Below are 12,634 nucleotides of genomic sequence, written 5' to 3' on the forward strand. Positions count from 1 at the left end.
GGGTCTTTACAAGACACCTACATATGATAGAAAGTATTACTTTGTGACTATGGTTGATGACTTTACCATATACACATGGGTATGCTTGATACAATCTAAGTGTGAAGTGTGTGTTGTATTGAAAATTTTTATTGCAATTTGATACTGGCATCATGACAATTGAGATCAGATAATGGTACAGAATTTTTCAATGGCAAGTATAATGAATTGCTGGCTGAAAATGGAATCATACATGAAAGTAGTTGCTCAAATACTCCTCAACGAAATGGCATAGTTGAGAGAAAACATAGGCACATTCTAGATGTTGCTAGGACACTGAAATTTCACAGTGGAGTGCCTTTGAAATTCTAGTGTGAATGTGTTAGGACTGCTGTATACTTAATCAATAGGCTCCCAACACCAGTGTTGCAAGGCAGGACACCATATGTTATGCTCTATGGGAAGTCTGCTACCTTAGATCATTTAAGAGTGTTTGGATGTCAAAGTTTTGCTTGTAATCTTTCTAAGGGAGACAAATTTTCTCCTAGAGCAAAGAGAGCAGTGTTCATTGGATATTCTGAGACACAAAAAGGTTATAGACTATATGATCTTGATAATCATGTGGTCTTTGTTAGCAGGGATGTCAAGTTTCAGGAGTATGTTTTCCCTTTCAAACAGACTTCTAACAACCATGATGAAGAAGCATTGTTCTCAACATCTATTAAGCCTGTGTTTGATCTCAATCCCCCTTCCCAACATACACCATCTACCTCACAAGATGAGGAAGCCTTCTTTACACCCATCTTGACAGAACCTGAAGTAACATTAGAAGGTTCTAAGAATGTTGTTGTTAGTGAAGGCCAAGATACTCTTCCACAAGTGGAGGAACCAGATCCCCAAAATGATATGCTGATCAACTCACCTTCCTCTACTACCATACCTCCACCTGCTCCAGTTGTTGAAAACCCTAGACCTCATAGATAAACCAAGCAACCACTCTGGCTCAAAGACTATGTCACCACTAAACTACCAGGCAAATATATATATCCTATGTCCAATCATCTCTCTTATACTCAACTTTCAATTACATATCAGACATATCTTCAAGTTTTCTCTGCTTCAGTGGAGCCTACATCATACAAGGAAGCAACAGTAGATCCAGACTGGGTGCTTGCTATGCAACAGGAAATACAAGCTTTAGAAGACAATCATACATGGGAGATTATCAATCTTCCACCAGATAAACAGGTCATTGGATCCAAATGAGTGTACAAAATCAAGTATAAAGCCAATGGTGAGGTTAAAAGGTTTAAAGCTCGATTGGTAGCCAAAGGATACACACAACAGGAAGGCTTAGATTATCATGAAACTTTTTCTTCCTGTTGCTAAGATGGTGACTGTCAGAACTGTCATTATTGTTGCAGCATCTAAAGGCTGGCCTTTTTTCCAAATGGATGTCAACAATGCATTCCTCCAAGGGGACTTATGTGGAAAAGTCTACATGCAACTACCTCAGGTATTTCATAGTCAGGGGGAGTCTAAAGTAGGTAGACTGCTTAAATCCCTCTATGGCCTCAAGCAAGCCTCGAGACAATGGAACATCAAGTTATCACATGCACTATTACAAGCTGGTTTCACTCAGAGTCCTTATGATCATTCACTATTTACCAAAAGAGATAAGGCAAATATTGTCATTGTATTGGTATATATGGATGATCTTCTAATATCAGAAAGTAATAGTAGTTTGATTCAGGAAGCAAAGGAGACTCTATACAGCAATTTTAAGATGAAAGACTTAGGGGAATTCAGATACTTTCTGGGAATTGAAGTGATGAGATCCAACAAAGGCATTTTACTCAATCAGAGAAAATATGCCTTGCAACTGATCTCAGAAGTTGGACTAAGTGCTTGCAAGCCAATATCCACACCAATGGAACAAAATCACAAGCTTACCACAGTTAAATATGACAAACATGCTGGAAATATCAATGATGCAGAGTTGCAGGAAGCAGGCAGCTACCAAAAGCTAATTGGTAAACTATTGTATTTGACAATCACAAGGCCAGACATATCCTTTGATGTCCAAGTGTTGATCCAGTTCATGCAACATCCTAAAGAGTCACATATGGAGGCAGCTCTAAGGGTTGTCAAATATGTTAAAGGAAGGCCAGGTCTGGGAATTTTGCTAAAAGGTGAAGCTACTGATGAGCTCACAGCATACTGTGATTCAGATTGGGCAGCCTGCCCAAACACTAGGAGGTCAGTGACAGGTTATGTGGTGAAATTAGGTGATGCTCTATTGTCTTGGAAATCCAAAAAATAGTAAATTATTAGTAGAAGCTCTGTAGAAGCAGAATACAGAAGCACGGTAGCAGCTGTAGCAGAGCTCATATGGATGAAGGTCTATTGGAAGAATTGGGAAACAAAGTGAAGGAACCTATACATCCACATTGTGACAGTAAGGCAACATTACAAATTGCAGCAAATCCAATTTTTCACGAAAGAACAAAGCACATAGAAATCGACTGTCATTTTATAAAGGAAAAGATCAAGGAAGGAATGGTCACAACTAACTACATTCCCACAAAGCAACAGATGGCAGACCTAATGACCAAAGGACTTGCAGCAGCCCAGTACAAGTTGCTCTTGGACAAGCTAGGAGTGCTCGATGTATTCCACCCTCCAGCTTGAGGGGGAGTGTTGTGATATAAGATAAGTAGTAGGGGTCAATTTGTAATTAGAGAAAAGTTGTAATTAGTCGGTTAAAAGGGCAGTTAACACTGTTCTATAAAAGAACAATGTACTCATATATGTTTGAGCTGCTGTAATGAGAAATCTTCTTCTTCCTTCTCTCTAGAACCTTCCTCCATTGTAGAGCATCTCATTGCATGTTTCAATTACTGAAGATTTACATAGAATCTGTGTAAATTGACACCCTTATTGTATTTTTTTCACCTTCGTTGTGACTATGTTTTTTCTGAGCCCAAAGTCTATCGGAAATAACCCTCTATCTTCGCAAGGTAGAAGTAAAGTTTTGTATTGTTGTTGCAATGAGCTTTGTATTTAATAGTACTAGCTAGTGCAATTACTCTCCTTTTTATCAGCAGCGACGAAGCTTCAAGATAATACTTAACACTATTATTTGAATTGTGATTTTTTTATTTTCTCACAATAATTAAGACGAGCTATGGGTTCCATAACAAATTCAGAACTCATAAACTTTAAATCCTGCCTCCGCCTCTAGCGTTTCATAATAAGTATATTACTAGCAATTTGAAAAATACATTAATATATAGTGTAATAAAATGTAAACCGTCTGCTTATTTGCTTAAGGTAAGAAGAGACAAGGCGCTAAAAGAGTGGAACCCAATTCATATAGTAGAGGGAAGGAGAATTCTTTAGAGAAATGTTTGTTTTTTTATTATTATTATTCCAGTAATACTTTAATGGAAAGTCTTTAAGATTCCATAATAAACTTTTGTTACTATAATAGAGATTGGTTGCTCAATACTGGAGCTTCTTTTGTCTTTTTTGGTTAGCTTCCTTCTATATAAGACTTACAATCCATCTCTCCTAAAACTCCCCTTCCCCTCAAAAATTCTTTTCAAGATTTCATTTCTCCTTTTCCAATTCCTTCTTCTAAGTAATTGTGATTGCATTTGTGAGAGAGAAAATGGAAGAAATGGCTTCTTTATGGTGTTATCAAGAGGTGCTTCCTTCTTCATTTTCATTACAATTTCTCACTTCATGTCTATCTGTCGGTGGTACTGATATTGTCTCTTTTCGTCTTTTTTAGCCGAGGGTCTCTAATCCCTCGGGGTTTGCGTACACACTACCCTCCCCAGACCTCACCAATGAAATTTTACTGGGTCCTTGTTGTTGATGTTATTGTACTCATGTCATCTATGTACCATTTTATTCTGTTTATAACTTCACTTCAAAACTGAAAACTCATACTTTCCTCTTTCTGTGTGTGTGAAGAGTCTGAATGGGGCAGTCCATAAATAAGAAATATCTTGAAATGGATTTAGTGAATATCATTGTATTTTGCTAAAGCTCCAACTTATAAAAACAGTAAAGGGAAGCCCGGTGCACTAAACTTCCTATATGCACACGATCCGGGGAAGGGTTAGACCACGCCGGTCTATTATATGCCTTACCTTACATTTCTGCAAGAGCATGTTTTCACGGCTCGATTCTGTGACCTGTCACATAGCGATAACTTTACCGGTTACGCCAAGGCTTCCCTTATAAATCACATAACAACAACTTTATCGGTTACAAGTCTTCCTTTATAGAAACAGTAAATTTAAGTATTGAGTTTTCTTTTGCACAGTCAATGATCTTGTGCCTTTAGACTTTCTGTAGTTTTTGTTTGGTAAAAGTGGTGCAATCCCTTTTTCTCTAATTCGAAACAGGTTTTGCTTTGATTATTAGACCTTTTCACTGTTCAAGAAGCTATAAGCAAATCTAGAAATTTAATCATTGCAGGGCCCAATGCATCATTTTTTTCTTTAATATAGGTATCCAAGGGTGATCACATACTTTCTACTTAATTCTATATTTTAGTTTTAAAACTTTTGGATTTGACTGAGATGATTTCATCACCTTCCACATAGGCCCTTGTCTAAGATGTCATTATCACTAATAACTTTAAATTACTTATTCATGAAATGATTATGACCAGATAATTACAGTGAATGATTTCTTGATTTCTTTCAAAATCTTTGAATTAGTGATCTTTCATCATTAGCATGCCTATTAACAAAGTTCAAATATTTAAGACTTTTCTCTAACTTGGGTTTTGACCAAATATTGCAGACCATGGAAGAAATGAGACAGAAGCTAGTGTACAGTAATCTTGAACTTGAAAAGTTGAAAGTGGAAACAAGTGAAGAAATGAGGAAGAACAATGAATATGTGAAGCAATTGATCCAACTACTAAAGATGGTTTGTCAAGAAAGAGATGAAGCAAGAAATCAACTTCAGAAACTACTCAACAAAATAACTTCATCTCAGTTCCAAGTTGAGAGTCCTGTTGTTAAGGCAACAAAAGCAAATTCAAGCATAACTGAATCAAACAGCCTTTCTGAAACATACAATTATCAGTCACATTATTCATCCCCGGTCGAGTCGTTTCTTGATGTAGTTTCATCCCCTGAATTTTCCAACAACAACATGGATAATTCAAATGCAGTACCTTATATGAATCAGCCTTTGGATCAGGCCACATTGATTATTGAAAATCTTGTAAAGGGGAAACCTTTACCACAGAAAGGGAAACTATTGAAGTCTGTTATTGAAGCAGGGCCACCTCTACAGACACTTCTTGTAGCTGGATCACTTCCTCAATGGCGCAATCCGCCTCAGCTTAAGCCGTCTAATATTCCACCAGTTTCCATTAAAGGGTGTGAAGCTGACATTGCAAATCAGAATCTTGCTTCAAGAATATTGCATTCTCAACCTTATTTTGAGATGTCATGTGGTTCTTCACAAATGGTGTCAACATGTATGTTGAACTTTGCTAATTTTGCCTCTGGTTCTTGTTTGGAAAATCAGAGGTTGATATCTTCTGGTGCAAACATGAACAAATTTGTTGTCCTGGGAAAGAGACAAAGGTTGCAGTAAAACAAGTTGAAAGATGGATGCCTATGCTTCCAATTTTTGTACAAAGCAGATTGCTGAGTGTTTGTAAATGGGATATACTGATTTTGAGTTTGACAGTATGAGTTCTTTTTGGTTGATGAATTTCATATTTCCTTTGGCTTTTTATTATTACAGTTCTCTTTTCATTATTCAATAAACAATTACTATGAATGTGAATTTTGATTATGATTCAATCTAGGGGTGGCAATTTAATCGCAAACCCATTCAACCCGCCCAAGGTTGGGCGCTCACTGACCCGCCCATTGTTGAACTCAGCCCATCTTGATCCAAGCCATCTCAACCATCTAAAGTTAGGCTGATTTTTAGCCTAAATTGATCCATGAGCAACTTTGCTAAAACATCTTTAAAATAATTTTTTTTGTTTGATATATTATATATGACCATAAAAAATAAAAAAAGTCTTATTTTGTAATTAAACAATTCATTAAGAATATAACACATATTAGTTAAATTTGGTAAGAGTTGGGCGGGTTGGGCTATGACCCAAATCTTGGCCTGTCTTGACCCAGCCCATCTCAACCCAAGTAACTTTTGACCCGCCCATTTATTGATTCAGTCCACTTTGAACCGCCCAAAATCAACTCAACCCTCCCATTTGACAACCGTAGTTCAATCTAATATATTGATATATCAATCAAAACTTAATGTTTGTGGCTCCTTAAATGTGTAACTGAACCTTTTCCCTTTAGTTTTTGTTGTCTAGGAGAACATTTTATGTGTTTCAGAAAAAGAATTGCTTGTCATTTGCACCAAGTAAAAGACCCTCCACCAGTTGAACTCTGTCTAATGTAGACTGAACTATCATTTTAAAACTATTATGACAGCAAAATTCTGGATATAGTATTTGTCCAGTGAGCTGCCTGCAAGATGAAAGCATCTTAGTTTAGTGGTTGCAAAGAAAATGACAAACAAAAAATGTTATAAGTGTCTAGAATCCTTGGTATCAAAAAGAGACTCGCGGTACAGAAAGGCTCAATAGAATTTGATCAATCCTATTTTCCGTCCTTGAGACAGAGAAATGAACCAAGAATTCTCTTTTTTGATCGTCTACAACAACAACCACCATAACAAGCCCAGTGGAGTCTCACAAGTGGGGTATGGGGAGGATAATATGCACGCAAACCTTACCCCTACCCTTAGGAGGTAGAGAGGTTGTTTCCACTAGACCCTCGACTCTTTCTTTATCGTCTGGATAGTAGAAATTTGTAAACTCTTCTTGCAAATAAATAAACTTGCCAGAAAGTTGAGTGTGAGTGTTAAATTCTTGGATTCATCATCAACCTTGTTTGTCTATATTGATCTATAACTTTGATATGACCGTCAGTCCATGTCCTCAAAAGTTTTTCTAAACTTAGAATGCTCTCCAATAACAAAGTTTCTAGACTAAGCTCTCTCTCAAATTTGCTCATAGCAACTTGTCTTAAAAGCCATATCAATTCAATTCAAACAATTCTTTCCTGTTTTCTGTCCAAAAATTCAGAATATCATGTCTAGTCCAAATTCCTCTCCAGGCGTTGGACCTTCGCGTTGGGATCCACTGCTGATTGCCTCAGTTGGTGTAATTTGTTTGATACTTCTTCTATTTAGTTATTTGAAGATAATACAGACACATTGTTGTGGGTATCTGTCTGCGCGTTTGTACAGAAATCCAACTCAAAGGCGTCATATAAACGAGCAAATTCTTGACGATACTGATTCACAGATCCAGAGCCGCAGACTAGACTCCTATATTATGCATTCACTGCCAATCACTCAGTTCAAGAAGGACGACCAACAAACAACCAGACCAAATAATGCAGATTGTGCAGTTTGTTTAGGTGAATTTGTAGATGGTGAATGGCTGAAACACTTACCTTATTGCTCTCATGTTTTCCATGTCGCCTGTATTGACACTTGGTTTCAGATTCATTCAAGCTGCCCGCTATGCAGATCAAATGTATTTAGTGTCAAAATGCAACAAGGACATTCCATTTCTATGTACACATTACTGGAAACTCTGAGAAGGGAAGATTTCAATCGCGAAAGATCAGTGCACAATGAGGATATCCGGTTACAGATACTACAGAATCATTCTTCTAGAGATGTAGAAGGAAGTGCTGACTAGTGGTATTAACATTGTCTCACAACTAATTGGTATGTCTCTCAATCATTACAATGTCTATAGTAAGAGCTCCATAGCATGCTCTCTTCCTGTAGAGAGCTTTACGAACAAGAATTTGAGATATATAACATACTTTTTGGATCAGCAAAAATGGCTCACATGCACGAGACGAGGTTGATAAGAGGGAATGATAATCAGAATGTTTAGCCTAGTCACAAATTGTGGTAACAAAAGAATGATTTTGACCCTTAAACATCTTATTCAACCAAATAAGATTGAAGAGTTTATGTGATGTATGACATTTTTTTTCTTCCTTGTAAAGATGATATCTCCTTGAGATTTCTCTGATTCAATGATTTGGACAAGAGACTAACTATCCCTTTTGCTGAACAGTTTGAATTATCATTCCTAGGTAATGAGGAATTCTTGTAAGAACATAGATAATAAAGTTAGCAGATTGTATCATGACAAAGTAAAAGTTCATTCTTCACATTGCTTTCTCGTCGTCCATCAGTCCATGAAATTTATCGTCAGTGATAATATGTTTGCTTCATCCAATGGAACACAAATAACAAAAAGGGAACACTCAGTATAATAAAATACTGGTAATAGACGTTAGACAAGATAACTGACTTAATAAAACTATACCAATCAAATCAGAAACACAAATTACACCAAGCAAATTTTAACTGTGGTCAAAATTTTTTCTGTAGCTTGTAGCTCCATTGAGATGTACGTACTTGTTTCAGCTTATAGATTGGAACGCATATTTTCACTTCCTTGTACTGTCTTTTTCAGTTGGTTGAACATAGTGGGACTTGGAACTTGCAAAATCCCTCAAATAACAGATCTTTACACATTAAAAGATGAAATGAGATACAGAAAATTAAAGTTCAGAAGAAATTTTTTAGCTTTTGGATTTTGGATGTACATAGTTGTCTGGTTGGGGAACTAAATTAAAGAAAGCACAGCAGAACAGTCTATCTTTCAGAAGGTATTTTTGTATCATTGCTTGCGTTTTCTTTTCTGTAATTGGAATATACCTCAAATAATTAGTTGTCCAAAAAAAAATGTGAATCAAGTATGAAACAGATGAGAGAATCTCCCTTCTTGAAAGTAATCTGCTATTACTCAACTTTCTTTTCTTTCCTGGGGCGGATCTTGTTTCTTTAAACTTTGGTTGATGGACGCCTTAATTGGTCCCTGCACATCAGATCCATATATATGACTCATTTTTGTTCGTTTTGTTTCCAAATACTTCCTGTTTTCCTCTGTGAAGGGTGTCAAAACTGGTACTCGTCCAACGACAGCTAAACCATAGCCCTTTAGACCGGTAAATTTTGCTGGATTGTTAGTCATTAAGCGCATGGTACGAACTCCTATATCCCTCAACATCTGTTGCAATCAAATAAAGTTAAGTCATATTCTTCCATTTGTTAATAGATATACTCAATTATCAGTAGAAACTAGAAAATTAGTATACTTGATTGTCTGTCGAGGTTGGGAAATTGGGATAGATATGAGAAAATTATGTGACTAACCTGTGCACCAATGCCATATTCACGAGCATCTGCAGCAAAGCCGAGTTCTAAATTGGCTTCAACAGTATCATGACCTTGATCTTGCAAGTTATAGGCCTGAAGCTTGTTACCGAGGCCAATGCCTCTTCCTTCGTGGCCTCTGAGATAGATAACCACACCTCTACCAGCTTCCTCAATCAACTGCATTGCCAAATCCAGCTGATTACCACAATCACATCGTCTAGATCCAAATATGTCCCCCGTCAAACACTCCGAGTGTACCCTTACCAACACATCTTGACCATTCCCGATATCACCCTGTTGAAAACTTTTAAAGTTTAGAATTCCGGACGAATTATGCAATTTGTTTGAAGGATAAAATCACTAATTATATATGCTTTTGACCTTTACAACAGCTATATGTTCTGTTCCATCAAGCTTTGAACGGTAGCAGTAAGCCTCGAATAATCCCCATTTAGTTGGTAAACGTGACACTGCAGTTCTTTCGACAAGATTTTCCCTCTTTCTCCTATATCTGCAAGCAGTAAAACATGACATACAAAATTAGTAAGTTGGCTATTGTTGCTTTCTCATGCATAATTTAATGAGTACAAAATGAAGGCTGCACTTGGCAAATATGGAACCTGAAAATGCGGTCAAAGTTCTCAACACTAGTATGCAGAAATAACAGAATTGGGAAAAGAAAGAGGCTGCTGAAATGGAATGGACATATGTCAATGATTCACCTTACTAAATCAGTTATTGAGATAATAGGAATCTTGTGCGCCAAGGCCAAATTTTCCAAAATGGGCATGGTGGCTATTGAACCATCACTTTTATCAACTATAGTTGAAAGAGCAGAAACTGGTTGCAAGCCGGCTGACATTACTAAATCAACAGAAGCCTCAGTATGACCAAATCTTCTTAAGACCCCACCATTTCGATACTTGAGGGGGAAAACGTGCCCTGGCCTTCTGAAATCTTCAGGACTAGAAGTAGGAGATGACAATGCAAGCACAGTTTTAGCCCTATCTGAAGCCGATACACCAGTAGATGTTCCCACCTTTGCATCCTATGCATAATAAAACAAGGTACTTCAATGAGCAGAAATGTTATTTTAACATCACATTGTATTCGAATATCATGGAATTTATCAGCCATCTACTATCAGTAATTCGACAGTGGGAGTTTCAACTCCAGCCTGAGAATATAGCTTATAAAATTGTTACGGAATGACATAAATTACATAAATGATACAAATCTACTTCCTACTATATAAATGCAAGAGCTAAATTTGGCAAAACTTCAGTCTTTCTGTTAATATGTTGGCCACATTGACTGATATCGGTTGGCAATAAATTCATCGAAATTTTAGTAATTTTTTCAACCTTTAAGTACATTACAAACACTTTTAGCAATGGGGGAAGAGTCAAATTACCACTGTGATTGTGAAGGATGGAGCAGAAGAATCATCTTCTTTTTCAGGTGACATTAAAGGAAGCTTGAGTCTTTCAAGATCCTCTTCTTTCATTCCCACAGAAATAATGCCTGATCCATGTCTTACCATGAATGCAATTCCCTCTGCACTAGCAAAGGATGCTCCCATTACAAGGTTTCCTTCCACTTCCCCACTTTCATCATCTACAACAATCACAAACTGACACATTTTCACAATCATAAGTTTTACCAAATGAACATAAAAGTACAAGTTAAATTCATTAAAAAAAACTATTTTTTGTACTTTAGTGAATTTTACAACCATAATAGCAAAATCACAAAATTATTATTATTTTCATCATATTAAAGTGAATTTTAACCACTAAGATTTTGTATTCGTACGAATATTTACCATTACTTTTTTCATCCGTTCTCCATACGAGGATTTATCGGCAAGGCCGTGTACATCTTACCCTCCCCAGACCCCACTTATGAAAAATCAATGGGTTTGTTGTTGTTATTAAGTACTCCCTCCGTTCACTTTTACTTGTCCACTATGGACTTTGCACGCCCTTTAAGAAATAATAAATGAAATGCATAATTTACCATGATACCCATATTAATTGATGCATATTTTTAATGGATTTGAGAAAATGATTTGAAATGAGTAATAAATACTGTACGTATAACCGGAAAAGGGAAATTGCCTTCTCTTAATATGCTAAAAGTAATAAGTAAAAGCGAAAATCTATTTTTAGAATACCGAACAAGTAAAAGTGAACGGAGGGAATATATATAAATATGTAATTGCGAACCCAACAACTATGATTAGCGATTAGTTCGATGTCAGGTTCAGAATACATAAAACTTTAAAGTATAGCTCTGCCTATGTGTATAGTGGATAAATTTCAGTAACCATGCACACACGAAAAATGTAAAATTAACTCCAAAACTAATAGTCCATTCAACTAATTTTTCAAGAAATTCACGAAATTAAAGTCCAAAAATTGAAAGAAAAGAAAAAAACACCAACCTTTCCTTCACGTAATGCAGTAAGTGCCTCTTCAATTGAAGAATAACCGCTAGTGGGACAATCAGGATCACCCTCAGCTTCACTCACAAAGAAATCAATAGTTTCTGGTGTTATTTCAGCACTCAATGTTTCAAATGGAACTGAAGAATTCTGATCATTCAAACCATCAAATACAGAACCGTTTTGATTGCTTTCAAATGGGTTAATTTCAGCAGAACAGCATGTAGTAAATACTGTTCTTTTTCTGTATTGCCCAAATCCAACAATATTTTGACAAGTCCCAAAAAATTTTGAGCTGATGAAGATTCTTGGAAATGATGGATTTTTAAACACGATACAATCCATTAATGGAACAGATATTAGCTAGCAGAAAATATTGGAAGTTAACTGAATTGTAGTTTTACTGGTTTTTTTGGCTGACAATTTTGTAGTTGGATTCGGAGTTTGCAAAAGGCGCCATTTTAAGAGGGAAAAAAGAGCACCTCAAGTTTTCTCTCGTCTTATCCAATGACGTGAAACTAATAAAAGAGTCTGATTTTGAACGTAAGAGGACTTTGAACCACATGCATACAGCCAAATTGGATGTGCAATATCCTTATTCCCTGTCTTTTGACAAAACATTAAAAAAAAAATAGCAGTAGAGATGGTTCGAGAGCGACTTGAAAACTGCTGAGCCGGTTGATGAAATATAGTCCAACCACTTGGGACGAGATCCACAATGCTTACTGTGCCGAAGTTCGAGTAGATGAGGACGACCTCAACAGACCAACTCATCGTCTCATCTCGGTACAAGCCGAGTCCAAGAAAGAACGAAGAGATAACATCTGGAGGGATCACCCGGTCCCATGATCCAACAGGGAACGACACCAGCCGTACGTCAAGAGCCCCACCCCACCT

At 36.7% G+C, this 12,634-nt stretch overlaps 3 protein-coding genes across 3 annotated transcripts; 2 read left to right on the plus strand and 1 right to left on the minus strand.

Annotated features, from left to right (window-relative positions):
* Window positions 1-3,554: 3,554 nt before the first annotated feature.
* Window positions 3,555-5,723, plus strand: LOC104234634 (uncharacterized). The gene is made up of 2 exons (XM_009788229.2): window positions 3,555-3,688; window positions 4,801-5,723. The coding sequence occupies exons 1-2, from the start codon at window positions 3,653-3,655 to the stop codon at window positions 5,605-5,607; spliced, it is 843 nt and encodes a 280-aa protein (XP_009786531.1). The 5' UTR covers window positions 3,555-3,652; the 3' UTR covers window positions 5,608-5,723.
* Window positions 5,724-7,132: 1,409 nt separating this feature from the next.
* LOC104234636 (RING-H2 finger protein ATL60-like) lies at window positions 7,133-7,750 on the plus strand. Its single transcript, XM_070162097.1, has one exon. It carries the CDS (start codon window positions 7,133-7,135, stop codon window positions 7,748-7,750), a length of 618 nt encoding a protein of 205 aa, XP_070018198.1.
* Window positions 7,751-8,633: 883 nt separating this feature from the next.
* LOC104234637 (monofunctional riboflavin biosynthesis protein RIBA 3, chloroplastic) lies at window positions 8,634-12,250 on the minus strand. Its single transcript, XM_009788231.2, has 6 exons — window positions 11,738-12,250; window positions 10,706-10,924; window positions 10,014-10,339; window positions 9,673-9,802; window positions 9,289-9,585; window positions 8,634-9,142 (listed from the first exon to the last, which is right to left on the minus strand). The coding sequence occupies exons 1-6, from the start codon at window positions 12,080-12,082 to the stop codon at window positions 8,879-8,881; spliced, it is 1,581 nt and encodes a 526-aa protein (XP_009786533.1). The 5' UTR covers window positions 12,083-12,250; the 3' UTR covers window positions 8,634-8,878.
* Window positions 12,251-12,634: the final 384 nt, after the last annotated feature.

This window comes from Nicotiana sylvestris, chromosome 11 (genome assembly GCF_000393655.2).
Source record: "Nicotiana sylvestris chromosome 11, ASM39365v2, whole genome shotgun sequence".
Taxonomy (NCBI): Eukaryota; Viridiplantae; Streptophyta; class Magnoliopsida; order Solanales; family Solanaceae; genus Nicotiana; species Nicotiana sylvestris.